At 38.5% G+C, this 25,878-nt stretch overlaps 1 protein-coding gene across 1 annotated transcript in view; it reads right to left on the reverse strand.

The window, feature by feature from the left end:
• USH2A (usherin) overlaps positions 1–25,878 on the reverse strand; it is an 844,952-nt gene that overhangs the window by 80,687 nt on the left and 738,387 nt on the right. Inside the window, exons 59-61 of the mRNA XM_077157816.1 lie at positions 24,286–24,444; positions 22,542–22,704; positions 11,908–12,262 (exon numbers count right to left, since the gene is read on the reverse strand). Of these exons, the coding sequence (XP_077013931.1) occupies positions 11,908–12,262; positions 22,542–22,704; positions 24,286–24,444 (677 nt within the window). The remainder of the gene's footprint in view (positions 1–11,907; positions 12,263–22,541; positions 22,705–24,285; positions 24,445–25,878) is intronic.

The following is a 25,878-nucleotide window of genomic DNA, read 5'->3' on the forward strand; positions in this document are numbered from 1 at the left end:
TAATCACTTTCAGAATGAAAATGGATTATATAAATTATTCTACCTCAATCTGATTCAGCTGTGGACATGTAGATCCCCTCATAGGCCTAATATAAAGCATTCCCAAGCAACTGAAAAAAAATCTGAAATGTGGTTATAGTTTGGGCAGGAATAAGAAATAAAATGGAAGCCAACTCTTGCTCATTAGAGATATCATTATTCATTAATCCATTCATTCATTTCACAAGTGAGCATCTATCAATGACATTGCTCTAAATCCTGGAAACAACCGAACCAATCACATAAAAATCTCTGCCCTCATGTGGTTTATGTTCTAAAAGAAAGACAATAAACAAGATAAGTAAGCAAAACATATACTACTAAATGATGAATATTAAGGAGAAAAATAAAGCAAAGAAGAGAGAAGAGGCATAGGCAGTGTGCCTATGTTGGGGATGGTGGTGCAGTGGTGGTGAGACACGCCAGGTAAGGCCTCACCAAGGGTGACATGGTGGCCACGACCAGAGGAAGTGGGCAAGTGAGCCATGAGGACACCTGGGGGAAGGGCCTTCCAGACACAAAATGCTCCAGCCAACTCATCACTCCACCTGCCCTTTATTCAATGAGGAGGCAATAACTTCAGCGATCTTTCTCCCCTGTTTTCTTTCTCTTTGTTCCTTTTAGATTAAAGGGCAAATAAAACTCTACGTTTCCACCATTTGGGGAGATAGAAGCAAAAAAAGGACTCAAAGGAAAAATAAATGTGCACTGGGAATCAAAAACTCGGTTTCTTTCAAATTTCACATACATTTAATTATGTTAAACTTTTCTCTTCACTTGTGCTCTAATCAGCTGTGTTTCTGACATCTTAGGAGGCCCAAGGTTCTCAGGATTGTACAATTTCAGAGAGTAAAACTTGAGTATTCATGCCATCTACAAGGAAAGTTTTTTAAGCACCAGGGTATTTTTTGGTATAATAAGTATGAAAACATGCGTCTTATTCAGACCTGAATTCATGGCCCTTATTGTAATGCTAAGAGGTTTAGGATGACCTTGAATAAGCATCCTCTTAATATTGTGCCTAAAATGGCAGGATTGGATCTCATAGCAGAAATTTTGCTTTCGATGCCACTTGTCCTGGTCAAAGAGGACAGTGGAGTCTTGTCCCTTCTCCCCAACAACAAACATGGAAAAGGTCAACTTCCATCACGTGGCTCGCTCCCCTCCCTTGGTCCTTTTATGCCTACACGGAGAGGACCATGGGACCAGATGTGCGCCCACTAGAGCTCCCAGGGCTCAGTTTAGCAAACCCTAGAGGATTAGAATAAAACACTGGACAGGGCTTTTCTCCCTGGAAAACTTCCAGTGGGGCCGTTCTCTCGACATCACAGAGAAAAAGAGAGTTTTCAAGACACTTTCTATTTCCATCCGAGTTCTTTTGTATGCTGGGTTGCCTGCCATTATGTTTATGTAATTCTGACAGTGTTCTTAATGACACACTAACAGATTGTAAAACACGCTGCTGGCATTTACTTGTTTTTTATATTTTTAAAACAATGTCCTTCATGTAACAGTAGTTAAGCGCGGCAGAAGGACATCATTAGAACCACGGTTAAACTGTAATTTACACCATTAGGAAGGCAGGAGCAATTTTTATTGCCTGGCAATTTTCTTGCTGAAATATTTGGACCATATGGCTCAATTTGTGTAATAACCTTAATTTCTGCACCCTTCAGGTCTGCCCCTCTCCTACGGAATGGTGAAATGCGGTTTAGCAGAAAAGGCAACTGTCTATACTTAGAGAGTTGAGATTAATAACATGTCACGTCCTGTTTTTGGTGAAGGAATTCGAACAGCAGCCAGATGGTATCTCTACAAATAACTGTCAGGGGTCTTGATCTAATCAATACAATGTATTAATACATCTCCCTTTGCTGTTTCTCCAGGGGCCGGTGCACAACATCTGGAAAGAGTGGGCGGGGGGGGGGGGGCGCCAAGTAGAAAGCTGATTCTTTTCAGAATCAAACTGAGCCCAATTAATTTTTCATGTATCCTTGATAACTGTTTCATAATGAGCTATGCGTCTTGACGGATTTGGGGTTGGCAGAGCAGGCTGCCCCTGCTTCCTATCCCCATTCAGTCCACTTATAGAAACCAACCCATTAATCAAGCTATCTGGCATAAAACCTGAATCTCAGCTCAGCAAGAGATCAATAACCATCCTAAAAAAAACACAGAACCAGCCACTAATGGGCACAGGTATCCAGCCATGACATTAGTAATTGCTTTAGCAAAAATAAAACCCCGTATCATAATCACCCGATAGGAACTTCTCTGATAAAATTCATTACTTGTGTCTTGTCAAAAAGTAACATTTACATCAGTTAAAATATACTGTAATTTTACTATCTAGACATGCCCATTATCTCCCAGAGTTAGAGAATGCACCTTTTGAATGGATTAAAATTCCTTGGTTTTGTATGTGAATATTTAAGAATCCAAGTATCGTATAAAATGTTTAAAAATGAGTTATTGCACTTCTTTTACATTCAGAGGACCTGTGGGGCTCCTTAATATAATCTTTAGCCCAGTCATATAAGATGCGCGGGGAGCCTGCTGTGGTGAGGACTCTGATATGGTATCAGATTGGCCCAATTTCTTCACTCTTTGGCTGGCTTAATGGAAAGATTTACAATTCAATTCATAAATTCTTATCACTTTCCCAATGGTTTCATCTCAAACCGTACTCCCCTACCATATTCAAGCCAGTGAGTTTACTTTTCAGTAAGCAAGTCTCTTTGATCTTTTTAGGGATTTCTGTACTTTGTTTTTTTTCTGAAGGAGGGTCCCAATGAGTTTGTAGGTGGAGAGGAATTCAGGGCTGAAATTGAGAGGTGAAGGAAGCCCATTAACTACTTAGGGAAACATTCTGCAGTGACTCTCTGACAACAGGTGGAAACCTGTTTTGCCTTTAGGAGAGTGTATGATTTGGATTAGGAAAAAACTCTGGGGAAGTGCTGCCAGAGTCAGTGATTGGCTGGTCATCTGATCACACCATGCCAAGATGATAGAGAGGCCTAAGGAGTCATCCAGGAACTTTAAGGTGATGTCATATTCATTTTTTTCTGACTGCTTGGCTAGGAATTGTGATGCTGTGTTTGCTTTATCAGTGGTTGGTGGTCCCCTAAGATGAGCACAGGGTTTGGAATTAAGCTCACACTAGGGTCCTTCTAGAATTTATAAAAATAGTTAATGTCTACGCATGATCAAATTCTTGCTTTTTTATACTTTGCTCCAAACATGAGTCCCAAAGAGGAGACTACTTCTTCTTTGTAGTTGCTGTAGCTTCTGAGCACAGTAGGTTCTTAAAAAAGAATTATGATAAATGGTTAACAGAAGAGCCCCACAATAGTTACTGGAGTCAACTGTTCAAATTTGATTTTATGTGTCTTGTTCCTCAACTGAAAATAATTCAAAACGTTCACACACGCATGAACTCTCAGAGAAGCAACAGCCCAGGATTTCAGCTGTCATTTTGGTTGCCACTGTCCAGTGTGAATACACAGGAAACATCCTGACAATGCAGTGTTTGTAGCGAAGCTGCCTAACATCAAGCAAGAAACTTAGTTAAGCAACTGAGTTACAAAAATAAATAAAATATGAAATTTGGGATTCACAATACGTAGCATCCAGAATCTTAAACTTGTGTGAGATCATTACTAAACTATTTAATTTATCTGAACTCAAACCGTCTGGGACAAAGTCAGAAAGTAGTGCCATTCTGGGGCTTCCCAGTTCATCGATATGATCGATGATGTCAGTGGTTCCAGCTTAGTAACACCCAAGTACAGCCCTAACAAGATATTTCACCTTAAAAGTTATAACTAGATAAAAAGATTCATTTGAAAACCCATCACATATGTATTCACAGGTGGTGGGTGTGGGTCATTGCATTTGGATTAAAAAGCAAATGTCTCTCTCTACATGAGAGGTCACCAGCTTGTGTAAGGTAAAACCTTTTCACTGTTCAACATAATTAAAATATTCCAACAGTGGTTTCAGTAATTTAAAAATCACAGTATTGTTGTAATATTTTTCTAGGCTTCAGGAGCTCACACTTGTTTGGCCCAATCCAAGCTGGGAACACTAGAGAAGTTATCACCCATCAAGGTAATTACTTTCAAGTTGAAATAATTACTCTATCAATGTTAATGGTCTTTCAACTTCAATAAAGCACTCACCTGCCGATAATCACAGCTAACCTCTTGCTCTAATGCAATTCCCTCTCTATTTAGTAGGTTATATTATAGTCGTTACAGTGGTCACTTGTCCTGAACAGCTGCTGAATTTCACTTTGATCGGCTGTGAACCATAAAAAAATTGGTCATCTGTGTATGATTTCCCCCTAACCCATAAACCCTTGCAGACCTAAGAATAGCATCTCTTGGCTGTAATAGGTACTTCAGGGGCAGCCATCTTGTGTCAGGTAGCGGATGCTTTCCACTTGTGACGAGAGCATAGTAGTTCAATTAACGTCTGCCCTCCACCGCTGTTTACAGGTTGCTGTCTCTGCTAAATGGCATGTATTCTGAATTTATGGCCTGGGCCTATCACACGGACTACTTCATTTACTTTCACATATGCGTCTAACATGGCTCTGTGGGATTCTTGGGTGTCTAAGTAGAGTTTCTTCATAGCTCAGTGAAAGGCTGGAAAACAGCACACCTGAACCCAAAGCTCGAATGGTCTCCCCACGCCGGCCCCTTCTATACTGGTGGTCTGCTCTTGGGCACAGAAGGAGCAAGTAGATGCTGATGTGGCAGGATCTGTGTGTTTTGGGAAGTATGTGGTTGCATGCATTGCCGAAAGAGCGCACGCTCTGCTGATGTGATCCCAGACCTAAGGAAAAGGGTGGAGCCTAGGAGTGAAATGGCAGGCAAAGAGATTTGCATCCAGAGTGGAAATAGCCTGAAGAGGGCTTTTTGGATGGCAGCATGGAGATGTTATGGTGAGGAGAAGAAGAGCCAGTACTAAACCCTAGGGAGGCAAAAAGCATGATTTTGGGACCCAGAGAAGAAGTAGAACCTAATTTCGTACTGTTCTTGGGAAATTACCAGGAAATTGGCAGTGCTGTATCAGAAAATATTTAAGTTTGCAAGTTCAGAATTTTGTTGCAAGGTGTTCTAGTTTGCTAGCTGCCAGAATGCAATATACCAGAAACGGAATGGCTTTTAACAAGGGGAATTTAATAAGTTGCTAGTTTACAGTTCTAAGGCCGAGAAAATGTCCCAATTAAAACAAGTCTATAGAAATGTCCAATTTAAGGCATCCGGGGAAAGATACCTTGGTTCAAGAAGGCCGATGACATTCGACGTTTCTCTCTCAGCTGGAAGGGCACATGGCGAACATGGTGGCGTCTGCTAGCTTTCTCATGGCTCTACCAAAAGGGGACTCTCTCCAAAATGTTTCCTCTTTTAAAGGATTCCAGCAAGCAACTCCACCTTCAATGGGTGGAGACACACCTCCATGGAAATCATCTAATCAAAAGTTACCACCCACAATTGGGTGGGTCATATCTTCATGGAAACAATCAAAATACTCCCACCCAGCAATAGTGAATGAGGATCAACGGGTATGGCTTTTCTGGGGTCCACCACAGATTCAGACCAGCACAACTCACAATCTTCAAGCCCCATCATCCTCCAACAACTGAATGAGGGAAGATCTAACTTCTTGAAAAATGAGTTAAAGAAGAGAATTCAGAGAAGCAAGAGCTTTATTTGTTTCCTCCCCACTAGGGGGAGCCATGGGGGTTCTCTGCATTCTCCTCCCAAGCCATATGAGGTATATCCAAGAAACCACTTGAAGAAATTGGGGGTGTCTTCAAGCAAGATGAAGTGGACATTGCATTCCTTTTACGTGGCTTGCTGCTGAACTGAAGAAACTCACAGGACAATTTTCATGCTGCCATTAGGCTGGAGAGGGATATTCTGAGGCTCTGATGTTACCAGGTGTTTGGAGTCATGGCTTAATACAGAAATTCACACCTGCTTCTTATTAAATGAATCCTGAAGTTGGGAGGCTGGCGGGGGCTCAGCTGACATGGTAGGTCAAGTAGAGATGATCATCTTGGGAAAGCTTCCTTTCCACCATTTTGGTGGAACAAGTTTTCCCAGGTCTAGCAGATGCAAGGAAGGGATCAGAGCTTAGTTAACGTGATAGGACCCCATTCTTGGCTGCCTACTTAGGAGAAGTGTTCCAGGAAGTAAAAGAGCTTGTGGGAGTGGACCTTCAGGGTAAGAAGAGTTAGGGGGTTAAGAAATTAGCCAGCAAGTGTATTGTCTGCACTGGGAAATGGTGAAGCATGGAATTTCCCATGGGAAATGCTACACAGCCACAAGGAAAAGCCTATGAAGCTCCTGGACCACAGAGGGCAATGGTAGATGGATTGGAACATTATTAACGATAAGGCTCGGCATCTTTTTGTCTGTTCTTTTCTTTCATGCCATGATCTTGGCAGAATCAGCCAGAGGAGAAGAGGGAACTGAAGAATCGCGAAGAAGATGACCATGTTCTTTCTTCCCCAGGACACATCCCTAAATATAAATCGGGCTTCGAGTTAGGGTTATTTTTTTTAACAACTGAAAATGAGTTTGATTACCAAATTGGACTGGTTCTTATTACTGAAAGTGTCTGGAAAACCTTAACTCCTGCCCTGGATCTTAGAGATGAGTGAGCAAGGGAGTTCTGATGGAGCAGGTTGGAAGAGTGGCTGGAGAAAAATAGTTTTTTTCCAAAGAAATAGTTACATGGAATTCAAGAGGACGGATATGGCTTTCTTCTCCAATGATACCAAGCAAAAAGTCCCTAATGCACATTTGCAATTAGGAAGATATATATATATATATAAATGATAAAGATAATGAAAGGCTAGTAAATGAAAACTTAATGTCAAACTAAATATATCATTACTGTAAAAAATGTTGGGCTAAGCTAGCAAGTATTCATTGGTTTGTGTGACATTTACCTATTCATATTTTTGTCTTTTACTTAAACAATGGCATAGTTATCTCATATTATAAGATGTCAATACTGAGTTAATAGAACTGATATGGAAAGTTTGGTAACTGTTTTTGTGACCAAAATTTTCTTCATGTCAAAACAGTGGACACCAAAGGAGCACCTTTAGTTAGCAAAACCTGCCAAAGCATTTGTATTCCTTATAAATGGGTCTGGTGAGTAAAGGCTAAGAAACCTCAAATTTTCAGAGCTACTACTAATTTAAGATTATATGTGAAGAGTAAGGCTATTTTACATCCTACAAAACCCAAATGAAAAGAGGATGAAAAATGAACTCATCGATTTACTCACAAACTCTTCATAATATCTCTCTCTCTCTCTCTTTTTTTTTTTTGTCACAGGCCTATTTAATGGTAAAGGGATTTTGAAACAGCCACATGAGGAAATTTTGAATAACTCCTTCTTGACATTGGGAAAGGGAGTTTGGCAACTATATTCTAGACACTAGAGTTTGTCATTCTGGATTTTATTCCTGGATTAGAAGCCAACTTTTAGTGACCCATGCAATTTGCTTACCCACTCAGCACCTTATGCTTGCTTCTCCACAGTGATGTCCCATCTATCTTTCAGAGTACTGGGCAAATGTATGATCTGGGCTGGATGTTTTATAACCCTGTGGGGTAAGCAGGGATATACTTAGAGCACAGACTAACAGGTAAACCACCTTTGCCTTTAAATCCCAAGTTATTTCTGCCAGTGCTTTAGCAGGTGCCAGTGAGAAAAAGCAAACAAACCCTGAATGGTGGCAGCAGTAACTCTAGCCTCGCCAGGAGTGTTCCCTGTAAGCGCCACCATGGAACCTTCTCATGCCAAGCAAGGCTAAATGCAGCTTCTCTCCTGACACCACACAATTCATCACAGAACTAATTGGGAGGGGAGTTTTAAGGACTTCTGCTTAAAGCTTTGCTTTCAGAAGTGGAAGGCGTTTGTCTGAGGAGACCCCAAGAGTCTCAATACCTATCTTTTCCCCTTAGAAAGACCTACGTAGACCCACAGGGAGATGAAACTTTTCATGACATGGGAGAGGAGCTGGTGAGGCATTAAAACCCACACTCTTTCCATTGCTCCTCCTGCTGCCTCTGCTGCTGCTGCTGCTCCTGCCAGCACATATGCTCCCCACACCCACGGAGGGCCCCCACTGCCAGTTCTCCATCCACTGCCACCACCAGCAGGACTCATGCCTCCGTTGCACCTGTTTTATGTGGCTCTCCCAGCAATGACCACCTGTTTGTAAACAACTCCGGGAGGATCTTGGGACAAGTTAGTGATAGCATCATCAGCATGGGCAAGTTATTGGTGTGCCTTCTTGCAGAGATGAGATCCCAATAAACAAGGGACTAATGAGGGGCATTAGAGATACCCCTTACAAGCCTGCAAATTGAAAGAGCATCCTGCAGTTGTGGAGTTGGGCTCTGTGTCTCATTAATTGAGAATGTGGTTTCTTTGTTCCAGAAAATTTCAGCTAGACTGGTCAATGAAGCAAAAACCTGAAAAACTGCCTAGGGCAGGCACAGAAAGGGCCAATAAAAGTATTGGAGCTGGTTCAGGAATTAAAGGAACAGTAAGTAAAGCCAGGAAAGTACTCAGAGAGGGATTTAAAAGGGAGTTATCTAAACATGAGCAGCCGAACTAGGGAAGCTCAGAAACTTGTAATGCCCAGCAGTAACAACCTGCATCTGAGACTTGGGTGCCCCTCTCTCCCCACACACAGTCTCTGTTCTGCCCAAGAGCCCAGTTTCCTGGTAAACTTCAACAATGGAGTTGAGTGTAGTATTCGATATTGACGTATTGAACATAGCATTCAGTGACTATTTTCCGAATTGGATTGGGTCTTCAATAATCGTTTGTTGTTCCTGAAGACCCACGGCACTAGATCTAGAAGTCATGCCGTTCGGAAGAGGACAGTATGGGCTTAAATTGCAGTAGAAAGGATTTGGCTAGGATAAAAGGGACATTCTGCTCTGACGGTGAAGACGTATCACATTGGGATTAAAAGGTAGAAACGCCCTCTTTGGATATCTTTAAAAACAACAGCCTGAACACAGTTTCTCAGGAATGTAGGAATGGATGAAGCTGAAGGATAATAGTGTATTTTCCTGGTGATGTCTTTCACGGGTGTCAGTGTATAACGAGTCATCGTGGCCTGCTGCCCTGGACAGGTGGCCTGGCGACCAGGTCTGAACATGGGCCCAGACTGCTTTGGGATGATACTCTCAATACCTGGATGGAATCTTTCCTGGTGAACCGAAAGCATTCTTCTCTTTCCTGGTGAGGGCCAAAGGTCCAGTTTTGGGCACTCACTTTGGTCATACATGCAAATACACATATCCACAAATGGGATATAGAAATACTGCTTCTTGATTATCTTGGCTATTCCCTTTAGCACTGTAAGGATTAATCTGTTGAGAAACTCAAGAATTCAGAAATCCTGGGTGTCAGAATGGAGGCTATGTAGAGAGGACCAGTGTGCACAGGTCCCTGTGCAGCTTAAAGTTTGGAGCAAAAATGCTTTCCTGTTTTTCAGGAATTTTGGAGGGAAATTTAGCATGCAGAAGATTAAATAAAGGAGAGAGCTCATGAATTCATTGGATATACTCTAGGTCTTGTATTGTAAAATGAAACCAACTATGAAGGGATGACTTATAGGGTATCCCACAAGGGAATGCTCCTAGAACTGTTTTGGGAAATTAAATGATTAGGCTCATACCCTGAAAGCCATATTTTAAAAGAGCAGAAGTTAAATGATTGCAACACTGGTGCTTTCAATGAAAATATATTTTCATTAAGGTGTTTCACTCAGAAAGCTATTGTCAAGGGTCTTTCAGTAGTTTCACAAGAAATTCTGCTCTCAGGATTGCAGTTTAGAACATGAGTTCCAAGGATTTGTTGGGTAGTAACGTTTCTCCATGGATAGACAGTAACCAAAAAGAGCTCCTTCACTTCGGAACCCTGCATCCAATGCTTCTAAGGAAAGATCTAGATGTGATATGCAGGACCTTAATATATAAAGATAATTAAGTATCAAATAAAAAATAAAGTACATAGTCTGAGATAAAAATGAAGTTTTTCCTTAACATTATTCTTTGTTCACATTACTGATTTTTTAGTTATAAGAGAAAAATTAAATATAAGGATGATGGGAAAACAGTGTTCTTTAAACTATTCATTTAAAAAGATTTATCTAGCATGTCATTAAAAATACATTTCCCTACTGCTTGGTATTTTGGTAAATGTTGTACTCCATAAGATAATCTCCATATCAATCAGACTACCTAAATTTGAAGCATAGAACCATAGATTCGTCTTTTAAAAATAGTGCTTTATGCCATCTTTTCATTTTTCTCTTTCTAATGAGGGGCTTTCATAATTTATTAAGGTCTTGGCACATTTTGAAAACCCTATGTATTTGAATCCCAGGACAATAAAGTTCCATTTTCTCTGTGAAGCCTCTTCAGTAAAGGGGCTTCATACTGACCTCCCAGGGTAGTTCTTGCCTAAAACAATTTTGTATGTGATATTATTCTCTCTCTTTTTTTTCAGTGGTTTGCAGCTCATCAGGGGTGAAATTTTGAACCTTAATCTCAATATGGTGGACATTATTGGCTGTGATCTACTAGTTCTTCTAACAGTTTTCTTATGTGCAATTTTCACCTCTGCAGTATTATAAAAGAAAAAGCTCTCTGAGGCAAGAACCTGCCCATTCCTGTATCTCTCTCAGAACATGAGTCAATGCCCAAGTATAAAGAAAGCCCTCAGGAGATAAGCAGGTGTTCTAGTTTGCTAGCTGCTGGAATTCAATATACCAGAAATGGAATGGCTTTTATAAGGCGAATTTAATGAGTTGCTAGTTTACAGTTCTAAGGCTGAGAAAATGCCCCAATTAAAACAAGTCTATAGAAATGTCCAATCAAAGGCATCCGGGGAAAGATACCTTGGTTCGAGAAGGCCGATGAAGTTCAGGGTTTCTCTCTCATCTGGAAAGGCATATGGTGAACACAGTCACAGATTCTCTCTTGGTTGGAAGGGCAAATGGTAGACACGGCATCATCTGCTACTTTCTCTCCTGACTTCCGGTTTCATGAAGCTACCCGGAAGGTGTTTTCCTTCTCCTTCTCCAAAGGTTGCTGGCTAGTGGACTCTCTGCTTCATAGTGTTGCTCTCCCTGAATCTCTCATTCTTCAAAATATTTCCTCTTTTATAGGACTCCAGTAAACTAAACAAGATCCACCCAAATGGGTGGAGACATGTCATCACCTAATCCAGTTTAACAACCACTCTTGATTCAATCCCATCATCCAGGGAGATGATCTGATTACAGTTTCAAACATACAGTATTGAATAGAGATTATTTTACCTTTACGAAATGATATTTTGATTGAAACATGGCTTTTCTAGGGGGCATACTTCCTTTCACACCAGCACAGCAGGTGAACTGAATTAAGTTGTGCTATGACCCAGAGGATGCCAGCCTAGAACAATCACCACTAAGGACTGGTGACTTTGGCTTTATTTATATGATATCATCAGTTCCTTGAGTAATTGGAAAATTGCATAGTGTAGCTAATGTTATCCAAACCTCAAAACCATGAGGTATGGAGCGGCACATTTAATTACTCACATTTAACAGATAAGGCGATCAGGCAGAGATGGATTTATTTGCTCGAGGTAATACAAACTAGTGATGGGTCCAACATGGTTGCCAGTTTTCCTGTTACTCAGTTTGATATCTTATCTATATGATCACATTACTTCTCTTCATTTACGAAAGATTTTCATATATTTAAACCCAAATGATGAAAAAAATAACAAAACTAATACCAATGTCAGTTACTTTTTCTAAATTCTTACCATCACTGTGAAAGCATGCACAGAAGAGACATGAACTGTGGGGTCATCTGGTCTCTCTCGGTAGGTCACGTGGTACTGGGAAATAATGCCATTGGGAGATTCTGGCTTCGTCCAGTTCATCAGAAGGGAATGAGAACTGGTGGCCTGAGCCCAAGGAGCTGGCAAGTCCTGCGGTGGGGCCTCCAGGGTCTGCGCTGATGACCAGAGACTCTCCACCGAGCCCCTGGAGTTAAGGGCTCTGATGCGGTACTCATAGAGTGTGAAAGGCCGCAGAGTTTCTGAAGTATCAGTGAATGTCAGGGGTCCTTCTGACCAGATGAACAAAAGAGACTCCTCTTCAGTGCCAGCAGGACGTCTGAAAGGAAACCAAGAAGGCAACAGCTGCACATTTCAAAACAAAGTTTTGGATGCAGTAAGAAACTGCTTTTTAGAATAAATTCTTATCAACTCAACTTTTCAACTGTCCCTTGCTGGTGTCACAATAAAGGGAGGCCAGATGGCAAGGTCCACAAGGGGACTGACTCAATATTATTTTAAAAATGCAGTTTAGATATATATAATATACATATATATTATATTTATAATGCAGTTTGTATGTATGCATATATTTGGCTGCTTATAAAAGATTGCATGTATTTCATAGAAAACAGAGAAAATACATTAAAAAATTATAAACTAAATCACCCTTAATCACATCTTGTCATAGTACCTTCCAGGCCTTTTTTTTGGGGGGGGGGGGGGGCAAGCAGGGAATCAAACCCGGCTCTCCCACCACAAGAAACAAGCACATTAGTTAAAAATCTAAAAACACAGAAGTATATAAATATGAGCACTATTCCATCATATGTTTTAAAATTTTTGTCTGTACATTTGTGTATGCAATAATTATAATGGGGTTATATTTTTTGCACAATTGGAATCATTTTTTATACAATTATTAGATACTGCTATTATTGGGACTTCTTACCTTTCTAAAATGGGCAGGTTGCTGTAAGGGTCTCAATTTATTTAAGTCTCTCTGTATTTATACCTTTGGCTAATATGCTCTCAAACTCACCGTAATCTTGGCCATATGATTTTTTTTACTAATGGGACAGGAGAAAGTGTGATCCATGGAGAGACTTGACGAGTGTTTGCACATTGAGGCTGGCCCTCCTGCTGCTTCTGGAACCATGAGATTGCCACGTGAACAAGTCCAAGTTAGTCTGCTAGAGGACAAGTAACTAAGGAGAGAAGCCCACAGTCCCCATTCGTGTCATTTTGCACTTGTTTCCAGGGTGTTTGAAAAATGTCTTAAATTTATATTTCACGTTTCCCTTCATTTGCATCTTCCTTCTTTGATGAAGCCATAATCCTTCAAAGCAAAGGACCACTCTTTCTTGTATTCATCCACAAACCTTTATTGAGCTCTTATTATGTATCTGGCCTTGTACCAGCAGCAGAAGTACAAAGATGAACTTGCTCCTTATCCAAAAAGCCCATGGTTGAGTAGAGAAGACAGGGCTGTATGCAAATTAAGGTAAATAGCCTGATAAGGCATATAATAGACATTCACATCAGAGACCTTGATAGGGCAAATATCAAATTCCTTTTAGATGTCTGCTCCAAAACCAAGAAAAATATAGAACATGCTCAAAAAGGTTTTACAGGTGCCTGAGAAAGGGAGTCAAGCCTAGTTTGGTCCTGCATATACACAGAATTAAACATCTAAATAAAAGAAAACGAATCATTTGGACAGCCCCAATTACTTGTATATGTCAGTTGGAACAGCTTTTTGCTCACCTAGAAACAAACCTAACCAAAAGGGGAAGCCCTTGAACAATTGTGATTGTTTTTTCTGTATATTCCCAGAATCTGGGCCCAGGAGGTATTCAAAAATTTCTTTGAATGAGTGGCTAAGAAGCATATAATTGCATGTTTTTTCTGCATCTTTGCCTCATTACTATCAACTTTTGTTTCTTAACAGGATAGTAATAGGTCGGGGGAGAATGTAACCAAGAAATGGAGCCCCTCCTCCTGTGGCTTACTCTCTAGTTGAGATGACACTGATGAATACAGCAAGATTTTCCAGGCTGTTAGGAGTATTTAATTAGCACACTCTTCAGATGCTGGAATATTCACGCTGCCATATCCGATTAACCAGCTCCATCAAAACGTAAAGGGTTATTAAGACAAAGTAAATGACACTATCTTTCACAGAAAGGCAGGGTATTTAAAATCTTTGGCTTTGGGAATTTGATGATTCTCAAGTTGATAAATCATTATGACCTAACTATGAGCAATGACAAGCTTCCCGCTGGAGGCTACGGAGGTTTCATAGATATCTCTCAGTGACCTGCAATTATGGTTCGGCAACCCACCTCATTATGACTCGCTACCATGCATGGGCCAGATTCTACACTCAGTGTAGTTTTGCCGGGTTTGGCCTTTGTACTTGCTGCAGATATCAGGTACCAGGTGTGTCATTGGGAGGGATCCATTCTAATGAGAACCTCAGGGCTCACAGCCAAGGACTCCACTCAGTGATTTTTTTTTTTTTTAAAGGTGTTTGCAAGGAACATAATACAGCAAACAAACATAGGAACTTCTAGGGGAAAATAAAAAATTTCTAGTTTGTCTGGCTTCAACCTTTCTATGACAATTCAATTCATTTTGATGATGCTCTCATGAATTCCCAGATTGAGGTATAGTTCTTTTCGCAGAACTGACCTTCTTACAAACATTACCGGAAGGTGTGAATTTTAAAAATCTGCACTATTTAAGAGATTAAGCTTGTCGTTAGCCTTAAATTTATCCGTCCAAACAATTAGAGGGTTCAGTGTGGTTAAGTCTTACTTGTCGCCAGTGAATATTTAATGAATTAAAATTATGGGGAGGCACATGTTCCATCTGTGGTACTAAAAACCAGAATATCTTTATGTCTGAATAAACTCTGAACAGAAGTGGTTGAGTAGGCCACAATTATTTCTAATCTACTTAAGATTTAGGATTCAACTGTTCACTTAACTGGAAGTGTCTCCTCCTGAACAGTCAGTATTTAGGGAAATATCTATAGGTTCCTTCAAATAGCCAAATGGATTTTCTTTGCTTAAGCTCATTTGGGAGATAGTTACATAATGCATTTCCCCAAATAGAATCAATTCAATGTTGCCTAACATTAAAAGGAAAGCAAAAATAAGAAGTATTAAAACTACGAAATATGCATATAAAGGTAGTTATACTTTATATTATTTTAATGTAGTTTACAGTCTTTTTAAGATTTTATTTCCCTGCCCTTGTGGCAACTCTTTTTTCTTTGTATGCTATATGGCAGGGTCACATTTCATTATTTTTCCATTTGAGTATCCTGTTATTGCAGCACTGTTTGTTAAACTTTTGTTTGCTTGCTGTATTTTGTTTGTTTCGCTTGTTTGTTTGTTTTTGGGAAGTGCACCGACCAGGAATTGAACCCACGTCTCCCTTCGAGAATTCTACCACTGAAGTACCCTTGCGCCCCCTCCTGGAAACTCTTAGTACTTATCTTTAAAGGCAATTGAAATAAAATTCTGTAAGGCAATTAATTTCTCATAACATTTTAAAAATTATGCAAATGCAACCCCCAGTTCATGAAGTGTATTAAGCATACTCCTTAGAAGGAAATACTAGTGGTCCTAGTGAGAGGTAGGGGGAAGGGTCGTGGGATGTATGAGTTTTTCCTTTTTATTTCTTTTTCTGGAGTGATGCAAATGTTCAAAAAATGATCATGGTGATGACTACACAACTACGTGATGATATTTTGAGCCATTGACTGTACACCATGTATAAACTGTATGTGTGTGAAGATTTATCAATAAAAAGATTTTTTAAAAAAGAATACTCCTATATTTATAAATAAATAGACTGAAAGAAACACCTGTATTCAAAGGAAATAGATTCCAGGAGCTGGCTCTGCCACTTATTAGTTGTGTGACCTTGGGTAAACTCACCTACATTCTCTGGTTTCCATTTCATTTTGTAAACTGCAGTTAAAAATCTCAGCTAGATTAATAAACTCCCAGAATTTTTAATGAACCAGACCAAATAATGCACATGAAAAGCACTGAGTAAAATGTAGTGTGTGTTAGGGTGGGCCACGGTGGCTCAGTGGCAGAGTTCTCACCTGCCATGCCGGAGACCTGGGTTCGATTCCCGGTGCCTGCCCATGCCAAAAACAAAAAACAAAAAAAGGAGTGTGTCTTATAAATGAAGCTATCATAGAGACAATGTCCAAAGCCTTGTTTAGGAAGACAGATCTGCAATGGACAACTGCAGGTGATCACATAATGAAGAGGTCATTGGTGACAGTCCATGTGGGAATAAATGTGGACCACAAGCTAGCTTGATGGCAGAGGGAAGGAGCGATTTGCAAAATGCTTCGAGGAGGTTGAGCTGCCATGCATTGTGGAGTGTCTAGGTGCGCTGGTATTAGAGGAGGAGATGCCTAAGATCTTTCCAAAACTTTAAGACTTAATCTTGTCAAAATTTCTAAGACTTAATTCTGTTTAAAACTCTTTGGTGATTTGCCCATGCAACCGGACTAGGCTTGCCACTCCAGATTTGCCTTCTGTGACTCCTCTTCCCATTTCATGTTCCATTCATAACTAAATCCTTGCCTGTAGATCCCCAATATTCCATGAGATGCCCTGTTTCCATGGCTTTGACATCTGTTGATTCCTTCTCCCCATGTCTTGTGGCATATCTCTTCCCACCTTCTTTCACTTTCTCCTCCTTTCTTTAGATAACTCCAATTCGCTTTCTCCAGAAAGACTTCGCTTGGATTTTCTTTCAGACTTATCATATCTATCTTTCTATGTGCTAACTCTTTTCTTTATTAATTCACTTGTGACGTTAATTCATATATTTTCCTTTTTCTTTCTCATACTATACCATAAGTACTCTGAAGCAAGGACTCTAGCTTTTTCATCTATATATTTGCAGCATCTAGTAAAGCCTGGTATTCTGTATTACATGACTTATAATTTTGGAAACACTGCTTGGGTGACCGGTTGACAAGAAGAGTCATAGAGTACTAAAACCTGGCTAACAAGAAAAAGGTTCCTATATTAAGTTAGTGTCTCTCAGCTCTAAACCTACCCTTCTACATTCTGCTCGTGGAGCTGGGATTTAGCAAACCATGTTTCCCCTTTACCAACTGACTCTACTTTGGGATCTGCCAAAAGGGGGTTGCAAGGGGGAGAACAGAAAGCTAAAGGAGAAAAAGGGAATGGCTTCTTGCTATTTGTTTTCTGGTGCTTGCTCTTTAATCTCCCAGCAAGGATTATTCGCCATGGAAATGGCGGGTCCTTCCCTGTTTAGGAGCAGATTGCAATTTTTTAAACACTTGGAGAACCCCTCCTAGATACTTGCTTCAGCTGGCTTCCCACCCTGACTTGGATGTCTGGGGCCTAGCCCTGTGGGGGGCCATTGTCTAAGTCTCTCAGTTTTAATAGTTCCGATGGTTCCCCTTTGTTTCCTGGGCTGTAAAGATGTTAGGGTTTCCTGCAGTTGTCACATCAATGATATAGTTCTCTTTTTTTCCTTCCAGTTACCTAGTTAACAAATTTATGACTAGTTAATAATTATTTATGTTAAATAAACTGGTGTGGTTTCTCTTCCCTGATAGGATCCTGGTTGCTACAACGAAAGTGAGAATGATATTGACAGAAAGTGGGAAATAGCAAAATCATAAAGAGGTGAAGTGTGATGACAGGCCTGCATTCGGACTAACAGAATTTAATGTTATCTTTACTACAATATTACATATTGAATGCAGAAATATCAGAAAATGCAGATGAACAAAAACAGAAATATTTTTAAAAATTACCCATAACCTATAGGTCACCTTTTTTTTTATTTGCATGGGCAGGCTCTGGGAATCAAACCCAGGTCTCCAGCATGGCAGGTGAGAACTCTGCCTGCTGAGCCACCATCGCACCACCCTATCCCTTTTGAATATAAGAACTCTTAAAAACTTTTTTGGAGTTTAACATTCCAGACATTTTTCATGTACATATAAATATAACAAATATATACTCTATATTTAAAGAAAAACAGAATTATAATAGACATGTTGTTCTGTTATCTGCTGTTTTTATCATCAAGGACCTCTTTACATCTCCTTAACCATATATTTATAACTTCTAGATTTGATTTCCTAAAGCACAGCTTCAGACAGCTCGGCTAGGATAACTGCATACTGGTATCATGATTTAGGTTTAAGACAGTACTTTCACATATTCATTTAATTCTTTCAAAATTCTGGGAGGCAAATTATCTTCTATTCTAGTTAATCTAACTCTACATAAAAATGAAAGCTTAGGGAACATAAGTCATTTGCCCAAGGTCACAAAACTAGTAAGTGGCAGTACCATGACCTGGAATCCATGCCTTCTACAACAAATATTATCTTTCTACCATATCACATTGCTTCTATGCATTGCTCCCAGACCTTCAACACTTCACACTGCCTCCTGATTAAAAAAATCTAAACTTCTTAACCTCGTATTTAAAATCTCTCAAAATCTACCCCCAAGCTGATCCTTTAAATTTCCCCTACATATAGTAAACACGCCAGCAAAAACCTGCTATTGTACCCCATGACATCAATGTTTAGAATTTTGCCTATTCTATTAATTTTATTTAATTGCAATGTCTTTCCCATTAAGCTCTGCCTGTTAAATCTTATTTACCACAAATGAAACATAAAGCAAATTCCCCAAATTGATGAGATGGCACATGGGGATTTTGTATGGGTGGCATTTCAAATCAATAAGTTATGAAATGAAGTTGAAAAACTGGATAGTTTTTAAAAAATGAAAACCTGGGCATTTTTAAAAATCTCATTTCTTACATTGCAATGAATTCTAAAAATAAGTAAATAAATAAATTCTGTATTTGGAAATAAAGAGCAAATCCGTGCAAGTGCTGGAGGGAATAAAAGACACATTATTTTTAATATGATCACTGAAGGGAGAATTTCCTCATATGCAAAGAGCACAGGTAAATTAACAAGAAATAATCCAATAGAGAATGATCTACATGTATGTACATATTTATAGCTGCATATATATATATATATTTATATATATATGCATACACATACATACATATCTATGTATACAAATAGCAAATAAACACTTAATAAAATCATCAACAGCTTATAATGACCACAATTTTAATTAAAACAATAATAAGATGCCACAATGAATTGACAAAGATTGGAAAGATGGACAATAAGATGCACTATTGGTAGGTGTTTTCAGAACCCAGAATTCTTATACACCACTTTTGGAAGACAGGTTAGCAAGCTCTAAAAATTTAAAATGCACAAAACTTGGACCCCAAAATTCTACTTCTTAGATTTAACTGTCACCCACTCACCATAGAGATATTTATTGGAGAATCATTATAGTAATGAAAAATTGGAGATAATCCATTTGGACATCAGTAGAAGACTGGTTAAATAATATATGATATATATTCATATAATACAATATTTTTGATTCATCAAAAGAAATGAGCCACTAAAAGAAATTTACAAATGTCCCCCAAAATTGCAGTACAATATGAATATTAGAGGACAATATGACTTATTTTATATAAATGAAAAATATATATAGGAAATATCCATGCTAATATATACTAAAATTAGCAGTATTAATTGTATTCATGTTTGCCATGGACAAGAACTGTTAAAACATTTTTTCTAATAAATGTATTTAATTTTTGCTATTTAAATTTCCATTAAACTTTCATTTTGGAAGGTCTAGTTGCAATGCCATTGAATTCCAAGTTTTCTATGAATACTCCTAGCCTATTCTGGTAGATACTTCTATTTCTTACATTATATTGCTATTTTTTTTTAAACTTGTCTTCTATCTCCTACTAGGGAAAAGGGCTGATGTCTCACAGATTTTTGGTATCTCCCTTAGTAGGTTTGTCCATATATGAAAGTGTATCTATATCCTTTTCTATATCTGTCTTTCCACGCAACACAAATGCTATTCCATTGAAATTCCTTTGACTTTGATTCAAAGTCCCCCTTTTCTTAATTTACTCAATTAGCTTAATTATCCATTCTAGAAAATGATCATTTGCAGTTCCCTGCTTGGAATAATCTTCCACATCATTCACCCTCCAAAACCACCTCAGATCCTATCTTTTAAAACCTTACTGAACATGAAGAAGGAAAGTTCATCGCATGTTTCTATTTTTAAGGTGTTTTGTGCATGTTGTCATCTTTGACTGCAAGTTGATAAAAAGCTTTTTATTTGTTTAAAGAGACAGCTTAAGAAAATAATAAACGCCTTGCAATTTTGTCTCAGAATGCTAGCTCCTGGTGGGTGGAGACCATTTTATCACATGGTTTGTCAAGTCATAAGAAAAAGTGTTTGATGGGTTTTTTAGATGGAAATGATGAGATTCTGCCATTCCCAAGGTTCCAGATATAAGATACAAGGGAAATAATGAAGAGTATTATACAAATCGAGTTCACTGTGAGGAGAGAGCAGAGGCCCAACATGGTCTAGTCTACACTGTGTCAATAAACAGCTTGCAGAACAACTAGCATAAATGTCCCTGGCATCTTGGTAAACTTAATTTACTACTCTTAAAACTTTGTAGGAAATCTCCTCTTTTGTGACTCACTTGTTGCCATCAAAGTAGCCTTAATAAAAACATCAAATGAGCAAGTAAATTAAACAGAAGCAATCCTATTTATTGTCTTGTTCTTACTAGATTTTTAAAAGTCAGAAACATCTTCTTGCTTTATGAGGGCAGACCCTATTTAATAGGATGAAAATGGAGACCACCATCTAAACAACAGGAGGGAGTCACCAAAGGGAAATGACCTGAGGGGCTGGTAACATCATGGTGACAGCCATCTTCCCAATGAGAGTGGCAAGCAGGCTTTCTGCAATTTAATGCAAATATCTGCATGGGTCAATCACCCAACCCCACCGGTGTGAGCTAAATGTATTTCCTTTGGTGGGGATAGAAGAAAGAGGAGGTAAATGATGAAGCAGAAATTGCATGCCGTAACCTCCTCAGAAATGCTGCAGGCTTGTGACTATAACTATATATGGGGATCTGTGTAGTTCCAGAATGAAAAAGAACTGTGTGTCTCCATTCCATTTCTGTCCTTACAAATTTCTGATTTTTTTTTTGCAGCTATCTAAGAAAAATTTGATATTGTTGTTGTCTAAGCACATTTAAACTTCAGCTGAAATAACTGCCAAGTGATTCATGCCTATGTAGGTGAATATAACGATTGTATCTGGAGCCCCAGTGCGCCATTTTCATTTCACTTTAAATAAAAAACAAAATGTATCTATGTCAGTCAGTGCCCTTCTGCTGTACTCAGAGGTATCAAACAGGCTACAATTATGATTGTGAAGTGATTGTGTCACATTGGAGGAAGGTTTATTGCTTCTGAGTCTGCTAGGCAGTAACACATCCTGTTTCATATTACTCTTTATATCATTGTTTGGCTGTGACTAGAATAATCAAATGCCATCAAATGCTGTCAAATTCAATTTACAGTATTTTTCATTGAAGCGGGCTTTCTGCATTATATTTCCTGCTTTCCTCTCTATAGCTGCCATGGAATAGTCACTGTGATCATAAGCTTTATTTACAAAACCAACAGAGTGAAGCCACGTCCTGGCCTATAACAGATACGTTATTTCCCTTTATTCAGAATAGGAATCCGATGTGCTTTTCTCATACAATTAGCATTAAGGAGATGAAAGAACACTATTTCAAGAAGATGGGCATTTTTGAGCCTGCATTAATGTGCTTGGAGTAAAATGCAAATTCACATTAGCCATTTTTTTGCGTGTTCATATGTATTTAAATCAGAAATATTATTCTTCAAATTAATATCTGCAAAGAAGAAATTTGGCTTGCTCACATTTGGTAATGTCATTTCCATAACCAGAAACGCTATAATGCTTTCTTCTGTCATGACTTTCCTACACACTCTTAACTTACCACTGAGACTGATTTGAATCAAAGTGCTTCAGTATTTCAAGTTACAAGAAGAGCTTAAAGTAAGTTTCAGTAATCATCCAGGGAGTCGAACCAAGCGAGGGATGCTAAGAGGTTGCTCAGGAGAGACCAACAAAAGGCGCTGAAGTTCAGGTTGACAAACAGAGAAAAAACGTGTTGTGCTCTGTATGCCTAATGTGAGTACATTGCTTTTGGAAAGGGATTTTCAATCTGCAAATCCTTTGTATCTGCTGGTATGTTCTATCTTAGCAAGCTTTCAGCTGACAGGCTCTTTCCTCCACCACTTTGTGTTTTACTTTCTCCTTCCCTCTTCTCTCTCTCTGGCTCTCCCTCTCATTTCCTCTCTCCTGCTTTCTCCTCTCCTCCCTCCCCCTTCCCCTCTCTCTCTTCCCACTTTTCTTCATTTTAGGTGGATAAACTTAATAAATTATGCAAGTAATATGGGCAGCTGTAGAGTTGAGTCACAAATTTCTTTATACAAAAAGCAATGTCTTTTGAGGATGTGAAATTTATTCAACTTCTCATGGAAATAGAAAATGTAATTGATTCTACCCTCCTAGAATATTAGGAATTTTAAAAATAATTAAAATAGTAATGGTCAATCTTACCTGTGAATAAAGTAGTTGGTGATGATACCGTTTGGCTTGTTAGGTGGCATCCACTTAACCTCTATGGAATGTGACCCCAGTGCCTGAAGAACAGGGGAATTAAGATCCAACGGGGCATCTTCAGATGTTTTAGTAAACATCCTTCTGCTAACTCCACAACCTCCTTGAAAAAAATCGATCATTTTAGTAATTTGCAAACAGGGGGAAGAGTTACATAGAGGAATAGGGATATAATAAAAAACAAATTCTTCTGTGTTTTTATATACACACTTGTGTGTATATATATATATATATCTTGGACTAGTACCATAAATCTTTACAGGATATCAAGAAATAAGGAATCATTTCTAGGAAATACATTAATTAACCACACAGGCATTGACAATAAAGCATACGCTTGTCTGAGCTGAGATCCCTTCTTTACTGCAGTCCTTCTAGCTAAAAAGTGAAAATGTGTTTGAATTTCACAAGTGTGGGTGACCTACACATCTTGTAAGCTCTGAATAATGTCTTACTTTTACCAGTATTTTTTTTTAAATACCTGTTCTCCAAACACACAGAAATCAAACCATTATCACAAAGACTATTGAACCGCCATAGCACAGTTTCAGGGACATGGAAATACAGAAACTGACTTTGTATTTAAATCAAGAAAACATGAACGTTATGGCCATGTTTATCAGCTGAAGGCTGGGTCAGGTCAAAATGACTCAATTTTTTGAGATGAAGCCTAGGAAAATTGGAGACTCCTGAAATATTAGACCCTCCATGGAGACTAGGATTCATTTGGAAACAGAAGTTCCTAAAGACATGGTAAGATGGTAGTTGCATGTACATGCTGATATAAGAATTGGAAAACTTTTTAGCCTAAGCTGAAACAACATGTTTTGTGCACTGATTTGAGTTACATCTTTTATTGTCTTAGCAACCGAGTGTCCAATTTTGTACATCTTATATACATATATATAATATTATTTATATCTATCAATCTACCTACATATGTAAGTATGTAATATGTAATATGAAATGGAATAAATAAATGATAATTTTTATTATCAATAACTATATAGCTTCTCAATTTTCAGCTCTCCCCTCCTAATTCTCAGTTAGCATTTAAGCAATCATCCATGGTGTGTGTGTGTGTGTGTGTGTGTGTGTTTGTGTGCGTGTGTGTGTTAGATGAGGGAGCCTCTGTCTTAAGATGAAACAGATTGAAGATGATTTCACTGACCACTACCCTAGCTATGAAGCTAAAGGACAGTTTATGCACATGAGACAGAGTTCAGGCAAACACTACAGAATATGTAAGATATATATAATATGTACTTACATATATAATACATATAACTTTGAAGTAATTTCTCCCTTCCCCCTCCTGAATAAAATTTAAATAAAATGAAGGTGAAAACATTTTCTCTGCAATTTTTGTAATACCCATTTTGTTTTACATTACCAATGACTCTTTTATGTGAGCCAGGTGTTTTTCTTTTAAAGTGCCTGATAAAACAAGACTTTGCAAAACCAACATTTTCATATGTTTAAATATTCATGATCTAATGTGCAGAAATGCAGACTGCTTCACTCAAAGCCAGGCTCTGATTTCTCTGAGTAAACAGTCCACTACAAATAAGAAATGAAACGTTAGACTTTTGTATTTGAATTGTGACTCTATTGCTTTTAAATGAAATTTTCTTTGTATGAAACATTTTTCTTTTAGTCCAGGCCGCATGTCTGACAGACTCACCATTTTGACAAGCTTGTATCCTTAGTTCATACTCCGTGAATGGTGTCAAATTTCCCAATAGGACAGAATGACGGTGACCAACGGAGAAAGCCAGAGGGGCTGCACTTCCAGCATTGAATAAGACTGTGTATTCCACGGGCATTTTGGGGTTGAGGATGCCTTTAGAGAGAGAAAGAAAAACAAACAAGCATATATATGTATATATGCTGTACAAATGGTCAGGAAGTGTTTGTCCTTTAAGAACAATGCATATTTAAAATTCTGTCACTTTAAAGGGCAGAGTATTGCTTAGTATAGTCAATTATAAACTGCATAAAAATTAAGTTGGGAAATTTTAGAATACTTATTTTTACCACCCATTTTCCATGAGTATGAAGTATAACAGTTCCATTTAAAGCAAATAAAAATGAAGGCACACTATGTCACTTTTTTAAAACTACAAGTCAATTATAAATGCTATCAAATATTTTTCCTAGGCTTACTTACTCTTAAAGTACATAAAAAAAAAACTACCCCAGTTTCACTTGTGACAATAATTTCTCTGAAGAGAATTGTGTATGCATCTTGTCTGACACAGATCTTTGATATAATAGCCAATAAAAAATCCAAATTGTGGTCTTCCTAGAGAATTCTTAGTGCATTAATTATTGAGTCAGGGCAGCCCACTCTCTCAGTGAGAAATATGGACCTAAATCCATGTGAAATTTTGGTCCAAAATTTGCCATTTTTTTCACCATTGCTTCCAAAAAAAGAAGGTTTTGTCCTTATAACCTTTTCACAATCTATTCATCTAACTAAATGCCTGTACATTTTATCTGGTCATGAATGACATGGACACTTTATACTTTCTTCAAGGGGAGATGTGAGTCTTGAATGGAGAAGATAATGGATTTTCCACTGAATTTTCTCATTGATCTGGTAACTTATAACACTTGTGGATTTAAATATTTACCTCAGTACCTTTGCAGTACTTATATAAGCTTGTCTTTGTTATAGAAACAATGACATTTCCAGAAAAACATTACTGAGAAGACCGGGCAGGACTCAATGATCCATGAGAGAGAAGGCTGAAACAATGAAATATGGTTTCGCTTTTTCTAGAAGTATTCCCAAAGATAGGAGAAGAAAAGCTAACATACACCAAACAAGGCCTAGATTTTGTGGGGGGTGGATGAAGCAAAGAGTCTCTGAAGGAGACGTGGGTCCTAGTCAGAAGGCTGATCAGTTGTCTCCATTGGAAGACAGTAGAAAGGCTGAAGTTGGCAATACAGATTGAAAATTTTTATTTTTAATTTGGAGCATCCTAAACTATCTGTTACATTTGTCCCAATAGCTTAAATGACTACTTTTCTGTCATTGATTCCTAAACTATTATCTCCAGCTTTGTATTTTTCCTGCATTCCAGACTCGGATTTCCAACAGCATACTGGGTATTCATACGTGGGTATTCCACAGAGACCTAAATCTCTAAAATAGATTCAAAACAGAATTAGCTCTATTTTCCATTCCCAAACCTGCTCTTCTTTCTGAATTTCCTCTTTCAGTTTGGGATTATAACATCTTTCCATTTCTCTAAGCTGGAGACGTTAGAGT

Source organism: Tamandua tetradactyla, chromosome 4, assembly GCF_023851605.1.
Source record: "Tamandua tetradactyla isolate mTamTet1 chromosome 4, mTamTet1.pri, whole genome shotgun sequence".
Classification (NCBI taxonomy): Eukaryota; Metazoa; Chordata; class Mammalia; order Pilosa; family Myrmecophagidae; genus Tamandua; species Tamandua tetradactyla.